The sequence below is a fragment of the Ailuropoda melanoleuca genome, chromosome 16 (assembly GCF_002007445.2).
Source record: "Ailuropoda melanoleuca isolate Jingjing chromosome 16, ASM200744v2, whole genome shotgun sequence".
Classification (NCBI taxonomy): domain Eukaryota; kingdom Metazoa; phylum Chordata; class Mammalia; order Carnivora; family Ursidae; genus Ailuropoda; species Ailuropoda melanoleuca.
The window spans coordinates 78,897,571-78,916,286 of record NC_048233.1 but is presented as its reverse complement, the minus strand read 5'-3'; the positions used below and the strand labels follow the sequence as shown (position 1 = coordinate 78,916,286).

The 18,716-nt window shown below is 48.2% G+C and overlaps 1 protein-coding gene across 1 annotated transcript; it reads left to right on the top strand.

Annotated features, from left to right (window-relative positions):
* The first annotated feature begins 5,563 nt into the window (after positions 1-5,563).
* On the top strand, positions 5,564-12,355 carry LOC100473797 (olfactory receptor 1052-like). The gene is given in 4 exon segments (XM_034644819.1): positions 5,564-5,687; positions 5,722-6,464; positions 6,752-6,856; positions 12,305-12,355. Coding segments are annotated over 4 exon segments (1,023 nt in total).
* Positions 12,356-18,716: the final 6,361 nt, after the last annotated feature.

Below are 18,716 nucleotides of genomic sequence, written 5' to 3'. Positions count from 1 at the left end.
TCTCTGTCCCCCAGCTGTTCTAGGCCATTTATGTTCGCATTGCTCCGTGGGGCTGGGTTCTCAATGCCAGACGTTCAAAGTCTGCGTGTAATCCTGGGCTCTGCACCTCCGGACCAATAAGTTGTGTCCTGAGATCCCATCAGTGAGGCCGTCCCCAGGCTGGGTTATCAAGTTCAATACGTCTCTTCCATTCACTAACGTAAAAACATCGTTTTACTTTTTAAAAAAGCAACGTCAATGTCCTACACAGAGGATAGTGAGTTTTGCTCCCGGGCAAGGGAGGAGGCTGTCCCACGGCCGGGGTGCTGTCTGACACTGTTGCGTCCGGGCTGGGAGGAAACCATCTACTTCTCAGGGGCTCTCTCCTTCGGCAAGTTCCCTGCCCTCACGACGCTCCCTCTTCAGCCCTCCCCGGTCACTTCCAGACATTCACACCAAACATGCAGTCACTTTCAGGATCAGCCTCGACCCCGAGGTCCCTGTGAGGGAGTTTCACGATTAGGGACTAGGAGCCTTCTCCTCTCTGTCCCTCTCCCCAGGCATCCAACTGGCACGGGAGCTCAGTCCACTCAGGCTGCCCCTCAGCGTGTCCCAAACTCGACCCAGAATAGAAGTCAGCTGCAGGTCTAGCGAAAATGCAAATCCGGTTCAGTAGTTGGTCTGGGGCAGAACCAGATTCTGCATCTCTCAGGAGCACCGAGTGATGTTTGAAACTGCAGGTGTGCGAGTCTCACTCTGGTGACCAGGTGCTAAAGGTCACTGACCATGGCTTGTGAGCCTCTGTCCCATCTGACTGGCAGGGAAAAAGAAAAAGAAAAAGAAAAAGAAGCAAGAGAAAGCTAGACAGGGCCCCTCTGTAAACGCGCCAGGTTTCTTCTCCCTCCCCTGCCCCCCAAAACAGTGAAAGGTCCAGCATGAAAACCTTGTCAGAAATGCATGCAAATATCTTTTATTGAGGGTCTGCAAGTTCTAGATTGCAAATTGCTTGAACCCTGAATGGCTTTAAGATAAGTGCTGCTTTGTTGCTCATCGTAAAAGAGGAGCAACAATTTCAACTTCCCTCAGCGGGAAAACTGCTGAAATGTTATAAAATGCGACACTGCGCTGCCTTTGGTGGGGAAAGATGGGCAGCCCTTAATTCCTGTCCTGGAAAGAGCCCCAAAATAAGTTGTTAAATAAAAAACAGAAACAAGGTACAGAACAATGTGTATAGTTTGCTACCATTTGTATCTTTCAAAAGAGAGGAGAAAATAGAGGTTCACGGATTGCTTATATAAGCAGTGACTAACCGTGGAAAGATACACAAGAAACTGGCAGCTTCTGAGGCAGATTGCTGAGTGGCTGGGGAATCAGAAGGGAACGGGCAGGTTGGGACTTATTTTCAGTGTAGTCCCTTCTGAATTTTGTGCTATTAGAATATATTTCCCACTCGAAAAAAACAACTAAAATTGAAAGATAATCCCCTTGTTCTTTCTATTCCTTTATCCACCCAAAAATACAGTGAAATTGATTCACTCAACCAACCCTTTCAAGAACGCTCTTGCTGAGTCCCGAGCTGAGTTGGCTCTTGGAACAGAGTAGCATTGCCTTGTGTTACCCACGTGTCAATGTTCCACCAATGTGGAAACTCCAAAAGGTGTGTATTCAGAGTCTAGAGGCTCTGGGGGTCCCGATTTCCCTGGTGGGATTTCCCTGGAGACCCGCCACCAGGGACAAGAACTGCAGACCTCAGGGTTCTGCAAATGGAAGACATCTGCAATCTGGGTCACCTTTCTACCATCAGGTGGCTGGGAACTTGACAATGACTTCACCTCAAAAGCCTTCCTGTGAGGACTTCCTGCTGCACTTACAATGTGTTCTGTTCTCCTGAGTTTTTTCTAGTTTGAACATCTGACCTTGACTGGCTGAATGATTGGGTTTTACTGTTCTGCTCTGGATATGCTATTTTTTAAAAAGATTTTATTTATTTATTCGACAGAGACAGAGACAGCCAGCGAGAGAGGGAACACAAGCAGGGGGAGTGGGAGAGGAAGAAGCAGGCTCACAGCGGAGGAGCCTGACGTGGGGCTCGATCCCATAACGCCGGGATCACGCCCTGAGCCGAAGGCAGACGCCCAACCGCTCTGCCACCCAGGCGCCCCTGGATATGCTATTTTATCTCTGGATTCTCATGAAGTAATTTCTCCAGCTTGTGTTCTTTATTCTCTTTCCCCCAGCTGCGAATCCCTCCCCAGTGAATACAGGATTCTGCCAAACACTGTCCACGTGGTCATTCAAGTTCAAATATCAGTTCATCCTTTTGGGACCTCAAGCAGGTTACTCAGTTCTCAAATGAGGTCGGGGTGAGGGGAGTGCCTGACCTAGAGAAGAGCCCAGAATAGAGGTTCAACAAATGTTTCCTCTGTCGTAACATGTCTTCCTCACTCCACAACCACTCGGGATCATTATAAGCTTCTCATTCTCTCCAAAGCACGTCTGTTTTGACCATCTCAGTCCTCCCAGGAGTCCCAAAAGCCCAGACAAGAGTTGTCCTCTGTATCAAGCAGATCTGTGCTTAGGACTCAGCTTTCTCCAATGCTTGCCCAGTGGCATATAACAAAGTGTACAGTAACTGGGACCACACGCAGAGCTGGGAGAGATCTCCCGGGAGAGTTCCCTGAACCTCACTGTGCTCCCCAACCCAACTCCTTTGAGAATAAAGGTGCCCAGTCCTGTGGCTCCTTCGTGATTCAAAACATTCCAATCCACCAGTGTTTGCGCTCCCACAATGTGTCATGTTACACCAGTGACTTTTTTTTTTTTTGATGTCCAGATCTGTGTATGGAAAGAATGATCTAAAGCCATTTGTCAATTGATTATAATATTTTAAGTTGCAAATTTAGAACTTAGTTTCTCTTAGGCCATTAAGTGCAACTTTCAAATGTAATTGATTAAATTTCAGATCTAGTCACGTTTGTTAGAATTTAAAACAATCACACTTGATCTCCGGTTAATGTTCTCTTAGCCTCAAAATCTAATAGATTAAATTCCCCCAAATAATTTAAGCACTGTTTACAGTCAAATTCTCTTAAACAATTCAAAGTCACACACACACAAAATCCATAGAAGCAAATTCTCCTAAACATTTAAACACTACTTATAAACATGATTAATTAAATGTTCCTCAACCTTTGAAACTACAATCACAATTTAATGTACCTGACTGCCAAGCCCTTCAAATGCCTTCATGAGCATTTAAACAACTCCGGAAAATTACTAACTCAAAACCTATATATTTAATAAATCAAACGTTCTTCTGCATTTTAACAGAGTCAAAGCAAACATAAGTTCAGCTAATTCAATTTAGCCAATCATCCTCCTTACTTTGAGTCAAATTAAGCAGATACTCTTAACTGTTTCAGCCCCTCAAATAGTCTATCCAACAGTATATATTCAAATATGTATTCAAGTTCATAGTGAATGATTTAATTGTTACAAAAATTTATCATCTTATAAAGAAATCTTACCAAAATTATCAATTTAGGATGCAAAGCCTAGACCCATCTGAAAGGAAGCACCCTAAAGTCTCCACAGCAGCTGGAGTTAAAAACGTGTGGTTGTCGGAGATCCAAGATGAGGGCTGTGAATTCAGGGATTTGGGCCAAAACTCCGGGGCTGGAAGAGGGGAGCGTGGGTGCAACTGGACAACGAGGTGCCCCAGGCCCCAGCTTTCAGAAGCACTGGGTTTCGCAGGGCATCGTCCTCCAATTCCACTCTCACCCGCTTCTTATCGTCATCGTTCTCCAATTTTTGTCACCTGATCTTGGGCAAAGGGCATTCTGAACCCACCCATCCGGGTAGTAACCATCCTCTTTGCAGCGTGATTTGCCTCAAAGAGACTCTGTATCTTCTATACAGCTTCCCTTCCCCCATTCCACGAGTGTTTACTGAGACCCTACTATGTGCCAGTCGCTGAAGATACAGCAATGAACGAAATTGACAAAAATGCCCAGCTCCGCGGTTCTAGCGTCCTAACCTCAAGACAGAGCTTGTAGGCAAAAGCAATATGTCGTGTGCGTGTCACATATTAGGAGAGAAAAAATCCTATGAGGACAAAAAAGAAACACAGAAGAGGGATAGTGAGTGCCGGGGTAGGACAGGGTTTCACTGTAAATAGGATGCTTAAGGAGGGCTTGACACGCAGGTGACATTGGAGCCTGAACTTAAAGGAAATGAGGGAAGGAGCCCTGTGGCTATCTGGAGCCAGAGTGCTCAGAGGGACGAGGAACGAGGGACGAGGAACGAGGGACGAGGAACGAGGGACGAGGGGCGGGGACAGCAGCGCGGAGGTCCTCAATCACTCCTGCGTGTCCTAAGAGGGGCGAGGAGGCATGGTGGCTGGAGCAGGATAAGCAAGAGGGAAAAGAGTAGACAAGAGGACAGATAGGTCAAAGGAAGTGGCAGAGCAGTGGCTAACCTCGCAGAGCCATTGTGTGCCGTGACAGGCTCGCCCTGGCTGCTCCTTCTAACAGAGAAGCAGGACGCCAACTAAGAGCAATTGCAATTAATCAAACAACGTATAAGGTGTCTTGCAAAGAAGCAGTGGGAAGTAGGTACACATTTTGAAGGTAGAGCCGATAGGATTGGCTGAGGGGTTCCCTGAAGGGTAAGAAAGTAGCGAAAAATGGATAGAAGGTTTGGGCCAAAACAACTGAAAGGATCCCATTGCTATGACCCGAATGAGGAAGATTTTCCTATCTAATTGATCATTAATTTATACCTGATCATTGACGCCGGCACTGTGATCGATACCAGAGCACAAATTCCGGAGATAGGAAGTAACCCTCCTCGTACCAGGAGTAAGAAAGTCCAACAGGAAAGATGGATGGGCATTTTTTTTTTTTAGATTTTTTTTTTATTTATTTATTTGACAGAGATAGAGACAGCCAGAGAGAGAGGGAACACAAGCAGGGGGAGTGGGAGAGGAAGAAGCAGGCTCACAGCAGAGGAGCCCGATCTGGGGCCCGATCCCACAACGCCGGGATCACGCCCTGAGCCGAAGGCAGACGCCCAACCGCTGTGCCACCCAGGCGCCCCATGATGGGCATTTTTTTAATGTGAAAATACAGTGCCATGAATTCAACTGAATTCCCCTGTGAAATTCAGGGGAGGAAAGGAGGGGATGGACCTGTAAGCTCAGTTTGGAGAGACCGAAGGACATTCCAACAAGAAAATATAGAATTTGAAAAGGCATAGACATTCTCAGTAACGCAGTGTGTTTGTAGAAGTAAATCGTTCCGAACTGCTAACTGAGAGCAGAATAGGAGGGGGATGGCACAGAACAGACACGACATGGAAGCTGAGGAATGTAGACGTCGTCCTAAGGGGGTCAGGGAACCCTCAGAACCTCAGCATGAGTGTGACACCATGGGATTGATGTGGGCTCTGGGGACCAGTCTGCCACTTGGAGATACACGGGCTCTTTGGCGGTAGGAGATGTTAAAAGCGATCTCTTCGACGAGAATGTTAAGATTCTTGCTTCTCCTCCCCTTGGTCGCTACCCTGCGTGTAACACACCAGTGGAATGGCATCGGGGCAGAATCAGAGCGCGGTGACGCGATTCATCCTGCTGGGCCTCACAGACCAGGCCGACCAAAAGCATCTCCTCTTTGGCATCTTCCTGCTGATCTATGCCGTGACGCTGGTGGGCAAGCTCGGCATGATAGCCCTGATCCGTACCAGCTCCGCCCTCCACACCCCTGTACTTCCTCCTGAGCGTGCTCTCCTTCCTGGACATCTGCAGTTCCTCCGTGTTCACCCCCTGGCTGCTGATCAGCTTCCTCACCGCGGACCAGTCCATCTTGTTTGGGGGCTGTGTGGTCCAGATGGCCTTCATGATCCTCCACGGCACGGGGGAGTGCCTGCTCTTGGCCGTCATGGCCTACGACCAATTTGTGGCCATCTGCCACCCTCTCCGCTACCACACCATCATGTCCAAGCACTTGTGCATCCTGCTGGTGGTGGGCACCTATGCTGTGGGGGTGTTCGTTTCAGCTCTGCAGACAGGGAATGCCTTCGTCTTGCCCTACTGTGGCCCCAACGTCATTGATCACTTCTTCTGTGACATCCCTCCTGTGCTCCAACTGGCCTGCTCAGACACCACTGTAGCCAACGTCATCCTGCTCTTCCTTTCCGCCTTGGTTACTGTCCCTATGGTGTCGACCATCTTGGTGTCCTATGCCTACATCCTGGTCACAGTCTGTAGGATGAGGTCCCTGGAGTCCCAGCGCAAAGCTTTCTCCACTTGAGCCTCCCACCTCACTGCCCTCTCCCTCTTTTATGGGTCTGTGTTCTTTGTATATGTCCAACCCAACCCGGAAAGCGCTTCAGCCTATAACAAGACCCTCTCTGTGTTCTACACCATTGTGATCCCCGTGCTGAACCCCCTGGTCTACAGCCTAAGGAATAAACATGTCAAGGCCACTGTACAAATTAGGGTTCTTAACTTAAGCAGAAAAGGCATTTGTTAGAAAGGTATCTGGAAGCTCGTAAAATAGAAGAGAAGCCTAGAGATCCCAGCTGGGACAGGAACCAAGAGTGGCCAAACACAGCTGAACGCCTGCCACAAGAATGGTCTGTGCAGGCTGTCCCCTTGGGGAACATCGCCTTTGAGCGTCCCTGTTGCTATGGCTACCACTGCTGCCCCTGAGCATTCAGCCCTGCTCAGCTTCAGGACAAAGCCACCAATACTAGCCTCTGTCCCACCCTCCAGAGCATCCAACCACATCTCATCTCGAACTGTTCCTACGCCTTCCCGTCACTCCCTGAGGTTGAAGCCAGAGGCAGGAGCATCCGCCTGTTGGGCAACATCCCTATTGTACGCCCAGCAATACACCCCATTCAGCACGGATATGTTACACCCCTGATACGCTACGTCCACACTTCCATCTTTCAGAGCCCTAGGACCTCCTTTCAGTGGTCTCAGAGTGGGAGTCCGATTCTGTCTTCCTCCAATCTGTGAGAGTTCTCAAATATAGAAAGGAGCATTGAATGTCACGGCGACCTAAAAGGTTATATAGGGGATAGTGCCCTTCTGTGTGATACTGGAGAAATGGTCCATGTGGTGTTTGAGTACAGGAAGGAGATGGTGATCATTGACTTTGTGGGGCTGAATGGAGCCCCAGCTACAGAAATCTCCATTATAGGGGCGCCTGGGTGGCACAGTGGTTAAGCGTCTGCCTTCGGCTCAGGGCGTGATCCTGGAGTTGTGGGATTGAGCCCCACATCAGGCTCCTCGGCTATGAGCCTGCTTCTTCCTCTCCCACTCCCCCTGCTTGTGTTCCCTCTCGCTGGCTGTCTCTATCTCTGTCGAATAAATAAATAAAATCTTTAAAAAAAAAAAAAAAAAGAAATCTCCGTTATAACTAGCCAGAGACCAGAATGTGTGCTACAGCAATAAGGAGCTATTATTTCTCCATAAATCACCAACTTAAACAAAATAAAAAGCTGACAGGCCATAGAGCTTTTCTCAATCAAGATCAAATTACCTTTATGTCTTTAGACAAAACCTTTCTTTATTGTAACAGAAATCAATCTTGCTGACTTAAGAGGGAAAGAAAGAGGTGAAATTTATTGTGAAACCCAGATATCAGCTGAAGTTGCCTTTCTTTCTGAGAGTCAAATAAAATTGGCTTGTGTGCCTAAATCCCTATATTTCTGCCTGTCTGGAGAGCCTGAGGTAGCAGCGGATGGGGCGTAAATGGCTGGTGTTTTTCCTGGTTACCTCTAGCTCCAAAGTCCTAAATCCACTGATTTACTTTGGCTTACACATCATCCAGGGAGGGGGAAAAGCATGGGACCAGAAATGTGGATAGTATAAATGGGGAAGAGAGAGAAACAAAAGCTGACCATTGTAGAGACTGTTGGGAGGGGAAAGGGGGAGCTTTGAGCAAACTGGGCTGAGCCAACACAGGTGGGTTTGCTTCCTACAGGAAACCAAAAAACAACTGCATCTCTTCCAGACGAAACCTCCTCCATGTTCACCTGTAACTTCACAAATATCGAAGTGAAACAACATGTTCTTAGAAAATTAAATAATGCACGGGTGAACCTGTTGGTCAATGCTCAGCGATGGTACTGAAATCATCTCCTAGCTTAATTTATGGTTTGGGGTCGTTTTTCCTACCATATTGTGTAAGGGCTCTCCAGAGAAATAGAACCAATAGAACATGATAGATTAGATGATTGATTGATTGATAGCTGATAGATAGCTGATATAGATGATAGATAAATGATAGATAGATAGATAGATAGATGATAGATAAATGATAGATGATAGATGATAGATAGATAGATAGATAGATAGATAGATAGATAGATGATAGATTGAAGAGGAGATTTATTATAGGAATTGCCTCATGCGATTGCGGAGGTTGAGAAGTCCCACCATCTGCCATCTGCAAGCAGAGAACCAGGAAAGATGGTAGTGTAATTCGGTCTAAATCAAAAGGTCTGAAAACTGGGGGCTGATGCTGTCATTTCTGGTGGGAGTCCAAAAGCCCAAGAACCCAGCCCACCGATGTCTGAGGACAGGAGAAGCTGGATGGTCCAACTCAAGCCAAAAGAACAAATTCACCTTTCTTCTGCCTTTTTTGCTCTACTGAGGCCCTCAGTGGATTGGATGAGACCCACCCACATTAGCGAGGGTGATCTTTACTCAGTCTACCAATTCAATTGCTAATCTTATCTGGAAACCCCACTCAGACACCAGCCCTTTACCAGGGATGCCCACATCCCTGAGCCCAGTCAGGGTGACACAGAAGTTAACAATCACACGTACAAGAATATAGCAGCCCCCAGCTGGTCCCCCACCACCGTCCCAACACTCCACCCAGACTCAGGAGTTTAGGGACTGCAGTCTTTTCATGAAAATAAGCCATTTGCTTAACAGAAAACTTTCCTTCGAATGATAATTTCCCTTAGGGCCAAGGAGACACAGAGGACCCAGGAACAGAGACACTGGGGTGTCAGCCCCTCCTTCCTTGCCCTGGTTGACTCACGCTCTGCTCCTGATTTCAGCAATTCCTGAGCACACTGACCCCATGGTCCTGGGCAGCCCAGCCACAGACTACAAAGTAAACAGGCTTCCCAGAAATGGTTTATGGGGTGGCCTATGAGGAACGGAGGGAAGACAGGGCAGAGAGGGGAGAGCAGGAGCAGCTGGGGACATGGCAAAGTTTGCTCAGAGACAAGGCAGCCCGCCCCTTCAGCCCCACGTACACCTCCCTGTCCCATTGTCTCCTCCCCTCTTCTTTCAACTAAAACCATCTGGCACAGAACCCAATAGGAGGCATTGGAATGTTGGTTGGAGATTAAGTCAAAGTATTGCCTCTCTCAAGAGCATTGGAATTACACTATGTCTTAAGACCACCCAGAGCCCATTCAGTAACTGAAGATGTAGAACTTTCTACTGGGTGGGAGTGAAGCCAAAGGTCAGGTAGAGGGGCGGATCCAGCCACAGGTGCTGGAAGGAAGATGAGTTTGTGGTCCCGGCCAGGGAGCCAAGGCACCGGGCCACCGCAGAGCACTGACAGCAAATCCTGGATGTTGAGTGAATGGTTATTGTCGGCAGGGACTGGCTCCATCACCTGGGGAAAGTTAGTTAGCCTTGCTGGGCTTCCACCTGTCTCACGTGGAATAGAGATGTGATGGCCAAAGCCTACGTGTTTACAAATGGAAAAGCGGTTAAGTCACTTCAAATCTCTTCGATGTTCATCTTGTTCCCGAGGCTCTCAAGCTCATTTAAACTAACCTCAGAGGCCCTTGGGGGAGGGACACTGAAACCACGGAGGGGTGCAGCCTGGGCACTGGGATCCCTGGAGGGACACTCACGCTCTCCAGCACCAAGTGATGTCACTCACCAGGTGGGACGTCTCTCCAGGCATCACTTCCAGGGACAACTTGGTGCAGGATGGAAGGAGCCAGATGCAAGTGAGCGAGGCCTTCCCTGGGAGAAAGAATCCAAGGCAGTCCAAGACACGTCCAGCTGGGGCGAGTCACAGTGTCAAAGAAGGGACAGAGGGGCAGACACCCTCCAGAAGATTCATGGATCCTGCCAGCGAGCGGTTGCCCTGCTTTCTCCACAGGTCAAGATACTGAACACTGTCCCCACCCCCACCCCGAGTGTCATACACCCAGTTTCATCCCTACCCTCTCCAGGACCTCACAGAAACCAGCCCCAAGAAGCTGAGCTAGATGGGAAGCAAGCCTGGCTCAGGGACAGTGTCCAGATAAGCTCTCTAAAGATAGATTTGCTCAACGGAGGGCACCAGTCAATCTTCGAATCCCGTTCTTCTCTAAGATGCTGGTAAAGCATGGTGTTTGTTGTAATTTGAGAGATTGAGTTTCCAAGGCCAGTCTGCCAGAGTCGTTACCAGCCAGAATTCTATGCCCACAAATCTGTGAAATGCTGCCCAACGAACAACACATCTAAAACATGACCTCAGGGTCTGAACAGGGTGGCTTCCTGTAGGTATTTATTATTATTGTACCCAACAGCACACGTCACTGTTCTACTCGCTTGTGCTTTTAAGCTCAAAACTGCAATTCTGGGGTGTTTTTTTTAAAGATTTATTTATTTGGGGGCGCCTGGGTGGCTCAGTTGGTTAACCCACTGCCTTCGGCTCAGGTCATGGTCCCGAGGTCCTGGGATCAAGTTCCACTTTGGGCTCCGTGCTCGGCGGGGAGTCTGCTTCTCTCTCTGCCCCTCCCCCTACTCGTGTGCTCGCTCTCTCTCACTTCTCTTATTCTCAAATAAATAAAAATTTAAAGAAAGAAAGAAGAAAAAGAAGAAAGAAAGAAAGAAAGAAAGAAAGAAAGAAAGAAAGAAAGAGAAAGAAAAGGAGGGAGGGAGGAAGGAAGAAACTGAGCCACAGAAGGGGTGACGTCACTAGTCTCAGATTACATAAATCCAAGGTGGCAGAACCAGCACTGAAACTCAGACTCCAGGGTGTCAGGCTTACCCACTACGCTATATCATCTCCACCTTTTGTGACATGTTCCGTGGACCCCCGCGATGTTGGATTTCTAAGGATGGCCACCGCCGATTCCTTACTTTTCTGAATGGCAGGCCACCCCACCCATCAAGGTTGGGATAAAAATACAGATGCCTGGTTAAAATCGAATTTGAGACAAACAACAAATAATTCTTAGTATAAACATGTCCTAATATTGCATAGTTTATACTAAAAAAAATTATTTTGTTTATCTGAATTTGTTCATCAGATTTAAATGGGCCCCATGTATTTTATCGGGCAACCCCACTGGTGGGTTGCTCTGATCAATGACACACAGCAGAAGTGACAACTTGCCTGCTTCAGGCCTAGCCTTAAAGAGGACTGTTGGCGTCCACTTCTTCCATCTTGGAAGGCCACCCTAAGACCACCGGGCTGGGAGGAAGCTTCGCGAGCCATGTGGAAAGGCCATATGGAAGAGCACTGAGCACCAGACATCGGGAGAGGCATTAGCCTCCGGGACAGCCCAGGGGCCAGGGGCGCGAGCTGTGCGCGATCTCCGTCCACACCACATGAAGGAGAAGGACAACATGCCCCAAGCCCTACCCAAACTCCTCACCCACACAACTGTGGGAGATAACAAAGTGGTGTAGTTTTAAGATACCACATTTTAAGGAGTTTTCTTATATAGTTAAAAAAAAAAACTGAAATAACCCCTAATGGATTGTCCTTCAATTATTTTGAATTTAGTCCCCAAACCTTGTGGGGTTCTCACTGGGGCTCCATTAGTCTTGGTCTCCACGCCTGTGTAGTCTTGTCTCACTGCTATTTCCCTGAGGGAGGCTGCCCAACCTGGAGGTTCAGAGCGTGGCACTTGGAGACAGTCCGACCTGGCCTGCATCCCGGCTCCATCACACAAAGCTGTATGACCTTGGTCTCTCTGTCTGAAAAATGAGTATGTCGGTATTAATTACCTCATAAGGTGGTTCATGAGGATTAAAGATTTAAATGTCTATAAAGTGCTTAGAACGCCTTCGGGTCCTTAATGAGCATTCAGCATGTCTTAGCTGTTGTAATTAGTCGTCCTTACACTGAATCATTTTTCTGACCTGTGTTATCTTATTATTTTATCTCCCTTATTATTTCTACACAGGGGAGACAGTTTAGTGAAGCCAGAAATCACAGAACAATGAGGCTGGCGGGGTCCAGCCGTGAAGAATCACAGTTCTCAACGAGGAGAGAAATACAGCGAGCTGTCAGGCCTGCCCCAGCCCCTGTCCTGCCGCACCATGGCCTCATCCCTTTTTCCCCAGGCCCAGCACCTGCTGAGACATCACAGGGCCCCAGATTCAGCCCAGAACTAAAGGGTAACAAAGCTACTTCCTCGGCCACCTGGTCATGTTCCTGAATTTCCTTCTCTTTCCCTGTGAACCAGCAATGCTGGTGCAGAAAAATGGAGATTCATGAGAACATAAGATGAAACAGAAGTTAATGGGTTCTAGAAGCAGACAGGACTGATGTCTAAATCTGGTTTTACAACATACAGTCTGGCATAATTTGTAAACAAGAAAGCTGTGTGAAGCTTAAATACTCAGATGACAAAAAAACCTAGCACAAAGTATGCTGTTGAATAGATGCTCATTTGATAGGGTTTCCCCACTTTCCCTGGCATCGTCCGCTCTGGGCATGAAAGGGCTGCTGGGATCAGGGATGTGGTCACGCAAAATGCCAGCGTCCTTTTGCTCTTCTGTGGCCCCAGCGTCATTAATCACTACTTCTGTGATCCCTGCGTCTCTGCCCAGCCACCCGCTTACCTGTGCTGGCGTTGCCAAGGCGGGAGCCATTCTCTTCCTTCCTACCTCTCACCCTGGTCCCCATCACGGGCACCCTGATCACCTTCCGAAGGAGGCACTCCCCGAAGCCCAAAGCAGAGCTCTTCCGTCTGTGCCTTTTGTCTTCCCATCTTCTCCCTCTTCGGTGGTACCACGGGTTCACATCGTGCTCAGCCAGGCTCTTGGGACGGGCTTGACCCTGCAGTCCTGGGGCAGGTCGGAGCCAGGCCAAGTGATCAGATCGTGGTAAGCAGAGCACTGACTCCAAACCAAGGATGAGCCAAGGGTCAAATACCAGGGGAGGACGGTAAGATTTCAAAACGTGGGTCAGAATAAGTAAACCAGCATCGTGAATGACATCAGGGTCAGGCCTGAAGTTAGACCAACAGGTGGTGCCCTGAGATCCAGACAGATACCGGCTTCCTGGTTCTTAAGGCCATTGGGCAGTCAAACCTAGCTCGAGCAGAGCCAGACTCAGAGTAAAGGGGTGTTTCCAGATCCCTCCAGACTTCTGCTTAGGCACACAGTTTGTTTGGACTTGAGCTTCCTTTGAAGACCCCTCCTCTCGTATCCTGGTACCTGACATTGACCTCGCTCCCACATCTCTATTCCCGGGTAAGAGACAGTGACCAAAAGCAGCCCTTGAGAGATTGCAGTGACATAAACTCTCTTCCAGCACCTGTCCGCTCACTGGTCCAGACACAAGCACGTTTGTCACTGGGACCGTGCAGATTTACCCCCACAGAGTTTCATTCCCACAGACTCTGCTCACCACCACGACTCGCCTCCCAGGTGCCCTGCCTCATACTTCATTTCCTCCCCACGGAGCCTGGCACAGTGCTGGGTACTTAGGGCACAGGAATGAAGACATAGTTATTCATACATATTTCACCCCTTCCTCTTTGGATTTTAGGCTTTGGGGCAGCAGATGATAAAAAGATTACCGGTTGTCGTTCCTCTGTAAGGCTCGGGCCTAATGACACACTACAGCTACCTGAAGAAGGTGTTTTCCCAATAACGATACTTAGTAGCTAACATCTATTGGACATATGTTACGTCCCAGGCATTCTGGGAGCCACATCATACACATCCCTTCATTTAACCCTCAGGACAAATCTGTGAGTAGGTCATGCCTATGTCACACATGAGGAAACAGAGTCCAAGAACTCTAAGGTCAAATACAGGTCATACTTCGTAGACCGAAGTCCAGCTGATTTCAAAGCCAAGGCTCTACTCTATTGCCTAAAACTTGGATTTTGCAGGAAATTATGCAACAAGTTGACATTGCTACTGCTTCCAAAAATTCCAAGGAGCTGCTCCAATATTTTCCACCAGGGCCCAGCTTTCCACAAATCCCATGGAGTCTTGACTCCTACCAGGAGTTTCTAGGTCCTACCGAGCCCCTGAAAAGCAACTTGGGACAGGAAAAAGGAATGGGATAGAAAGGCAGAAAGAATTAGGACATTACCACCTTTGGTGCCCCTGCCTTGGTCCCAGCCCTCTTGCCACCAAAGCAAGCCCCAATTCCCTAAGCCACTTACCTCACCCTCTGCCCCTTCCTGGGTTCCATCTTCGTGCTAGCGTAGAGTTCTCCCTGTGAGTCACAACAAAGAATGAGGCACTTTTTCTTCCGCGGTCAGTGCAGGCTGGTTTCAAGAGCAGACTGCAGTGATTCATTGATTCATCAAAAATCGGGGGCTTGGAGAACGAGTGATGTTGCTTAAAGTAGCTAACTTTAGCATCTCTCCTCCAAATCAGAGAAGGGTCTCTTGTTCCAGAACCCCAATTATTCCTTATGCAAAAAGAGGTATTTAGAGAATATGATCTATGTAAGGTGTCTTCCAGTCCTGACTTTCACATGAAATCTGAACTCTCTTGGCAGCACCAGTGAACCGGTCCACTCATAAAAGATACACGGACAAGGTAACCTCCACAAGGCAATGTAACTCTACTTTCCTTCCAGATGATCAAAGAGCCAAAACAGGAAGCAAAAGGGCCCCAGAAAAAGAAGGGAAGGGAGAATGGAAAGGAAGGGAGAAAGAAGAGAAAAGAGAGAGAAGAGAAGAGAAGAGAAGAGAAGAGAAGAGAAGAGAAGAGAAGAGAAGAGAAGAGAAGAGAGGAGAGGAGAGAAAGAAGAGGGGAAGGGAGAGGAGGAGAGGGGAGGGGAGGGGAGAGGAGGAGAAAAAGAAGCAAAATGCTCTCAAAGAACAGTAACCCTGGTTAAAGAATAGATTGATAGATTGTCAACTGCCAGCTCTTCAAAACATCACTGAATACCTATTGTTCAAAGCTAAGTTTATGAGACCTACTGTGGTAAGAGAGCACACAGAATTTAGTGTCTTAAAAGGAGGAAATCAGTGGAAGATATTTACAGAGGTTGGGGGTCCAGACCCAAGTGGTTTAAGGTGGATCTTTTTTTTTTTTTTTTAAGTTTTTCTGTTTGTCTTAAGCAGGCCCCACACCCAGCATGGAGCCCAACACAGGTCTTGAACTCACAACCCTAAGGTCAAGAGTCGCATACTCTTCCCACTAAGCTAGTCAGGTGCCCCTAGAGTGCATCTCACAAATTAGGGAGCACATGAGGACTGGACAAAGTTTGTGACATTATAGTTTAAAATCGGCAGGTATAGGGAAGACGGCCTGAAAGCGATCTCGGGAAGTAAGCTATTGTTTGTGGAGATTATTTCCCCAGGCGAGTAATCTACTATCCTAATAGGAGAGCTGTTTGCCCAGAGAAGCCAACTATTTGTTTGGAGAAATTGGTTTGCTGGAATTTCATGAAGCAAACGGTGAGGTTATTTCTTGGTTTATGGCCATATCTCCCTTGGTTGAATTTCCTGGAACAATTAGTTAAGTCATGCTGCTGTCGGAAGTCACGGCTCTCCGTCTCGATAGTTAAACCATGGAGGTATGGATGATTTCCATTCTCAGGTTCAACTTATTAGTTTAAAACACCACTGAGACGCTATTCTATTCCCTTGGAAACAGAGCTTCACCTCACTTCCTCCATCAATGACATTATGACAGGGCTATAACACTCAATGTGTCTCCCACCCACGGCGTCGAGAGAGCAGGGACAGTCAATAGGGAAATCATTGCCACTGAAAAAGAGCCCATTGCCATGTGTACATAGTCTATCTGTGCCCTTGATGGTTAATGAATAATCAGCATTCATCCAAAAGGATCCAGGACATCCAGTGGGACTGGGAACAGCAGTACATGACCCCGGCATTGTTGGGTAATTGGAGGAAACACTTTTTATTCAGAAAGGCCAGGTCTCCATCCCCATCCAGACTTCACTGGCTGTGTATAACTTTCAGCAAGCACCTTCCCCTCTGGGTCTCTTCCCACATATGTGGAGCCCGATGTTCCCCAAGAGTCCTTCCAACTCTGGCTTTCCAGGACTCTTGGATTTGGTCCTATTAATGTATTTCCACCCTTGATCAAAAAACGATGCAAAGACAAGAAAGGACGTCCGTTGGACTGCTGACTTAGCCTTTCTGTAGTTTTCCCAGTCAGGATATTCCTCGAGAACATCTCGGCTAAGACCACGGGCCTGCATTAGCCCTGTGCCACACGCCAGCCAGCACTAAGAACTCATCGCACGTTATTGTCTTTCCCATTTCCCACCACGTAATGAGAAAGCAGGGCCCTTGGGGTCCATGTGTCTCCGCTTCCTGGAGGGCCCTGCCAGCTGATAGAACTGGCATCGGACATTGATATTTCACTTCATGAAGAACTTGCTGTCAGCAGACCTGAGGACCGAGAAAGGGACTACTCCCAGACCACAGACAGGTTTATCAGCAGTTTGTGCTTGCTTAGGAACAAGTACGTTTGTTTGACAGAACTTGCAAGTCTGAATTTAGTCCAGGACTTTCTTTCATTGCAACATATCACCTGTCAGTCAGGTTGGCGAGAACGGAGTCAGATCCAACCTTCGACTCACAGCTGGAACCTTCTCATACTAAAAAAAAATAAAATAAAGTGCCATAAATAAGTCCCGGGGATGTAATGAACGGCGTGGTGACTAGAGTTAACAATATTGTATTACATATTTGAGAGTGGCTAGGACAGGAGATCTTAATTCTCATCACAAGAAAAACAGTTGCAGCTGGGTGTGCGATGGCTGTTAACCAGGGCCTTTCTGTGCTGATCATTTCGCAATATATACAAATATCAAATCATAATGTTGGACACCTGACACAAATAAAGCATTACATATCAATTATATCTCCACTTTTTAAAACTTAATAAAAGCCAAAGCAGTACAAAAAAAAAATCTTTTTTCTGTTTCCTCGGGTCACCTAGCTAGAAGCAGGCCCAGTGAGTGCAGAGGCGCGGCTCCCCGGAGGAGGCAGGAAGGAGCCCCACCTGAGAAGCGTTGATCTGAGGGAAGATGAGATGGAACTGGGGCCAGAGCCAAGAAAGGAACTTTGCCCTTGAAGAATACAACAGGCCGTGGAGGCCGCTGCCTTCACAGGTCACACCCAAATCTCATCGGCTTAGAATAAGGTTTATTGGGGCACCCAGGTGGCTCAGTGGGTTAAGCGTCCATCCAGCTCTCGCATTCAGCTCAGGTCATGGTCGCAGGGTTTGTAAGACTGAGCCGCTCGTTGTTGGGCTTCGTGCTCTGCAGGCGTCTGCTTGAGATTCTCCCTCTCCCTCTGCCCCTCCCCCTGCTCACGCTCTTTCTCTTTCTCAAATAAATAAGATCTTTTTAAAAAAAGAATGGAAGTTTATTTCTCCCTCCTTTATTCCTGTTCATCATGAGTCCATGATGAGTCCGCTCCTTCTCACTCCAACACTCGGGCTACGAGAAGCCTCTGTCTTGCACGTGGCTGGGGTCACCGCAGAGGGAAGAGAGGAAAGGCAGGGGACCGCAGGGGGCTCCTCAGGCTTCCACGCTCAGAACAGGGCACAGAGGACTTCCACTCCTTCTCCAGGGCCAAACCCAGTCATGTGGCCATGTTCAGCACGCTCAGTCTAAACAGGCACCGTAACAAGAGACCAGCAGAGGCTGAGGCACAATCACAGCCGAGCACCAGTGCTGGGAAGGGGGCATTGGCGAGGAAGACGCGTCAGACAACTGTGCAGGTTGGGGTGCCGCGGGGAAGGTCAGGGGACAAAGCTCCACCGCTTCTAAAGAGGAGATTCCACCCATCTCCCCCAGGGGAACAAACCCTTTCTTACCCAGAGGAAATCTGGGCCACGCAGTCTCTCATCTGCTGGGACTCTGCCGATCAGAGTTTCTAGGCACTGAATTTCTTTCACCCAAACAAGTCATCTACCTAACAAGGCCCTTTGCTTTGCGTGGTGATTTCCCCTGGGACTGTGGAAACCCAAGGGGCCGGGCTCCCCAAGGTGTGAGCCAGAGTCGTCCTTCCTAGGATAGGAAAAGCAGTCTCTCTACACCCCGTGCTCCCTGGACGTGGCCCTTGGGGGGGCCCCATCCCTGGAGGCGTTCATCAGAGATTGCTTATAACAGCGAAAAGTTGGAAATCCCTTATTGTCAACCCCGGGGGCCGGGTTAGTAAAGGGTGGCACATACAAAACAGACACAACAAAACAAAATGCAGCCATCACCTGTGATGACGTAGGCTACCACTGCCTGCCTGATATGGGGAGATGCCCGTGGCATCTTGCTGAGGGGGGAAGCGCATGACAGAGCAGCTTGTGCAGTATGGGTCTGTCCTCAGACAGTCACAGTCACGAGTGCATTTAGAAACTTCTAGTAGGAATGTCCACCAATTTCCATTTTCTGTGGTAGCGGCAGGACCCCAACTGACTTTCATTTTCAGATTTTACTGTCTTCATTCTTTTCTGTGTTGCTTAAATTGTTTGCAACTGGCATGGATTTTTACAAAGACAGTAACACTGTTTGTGGAGAGGGAGG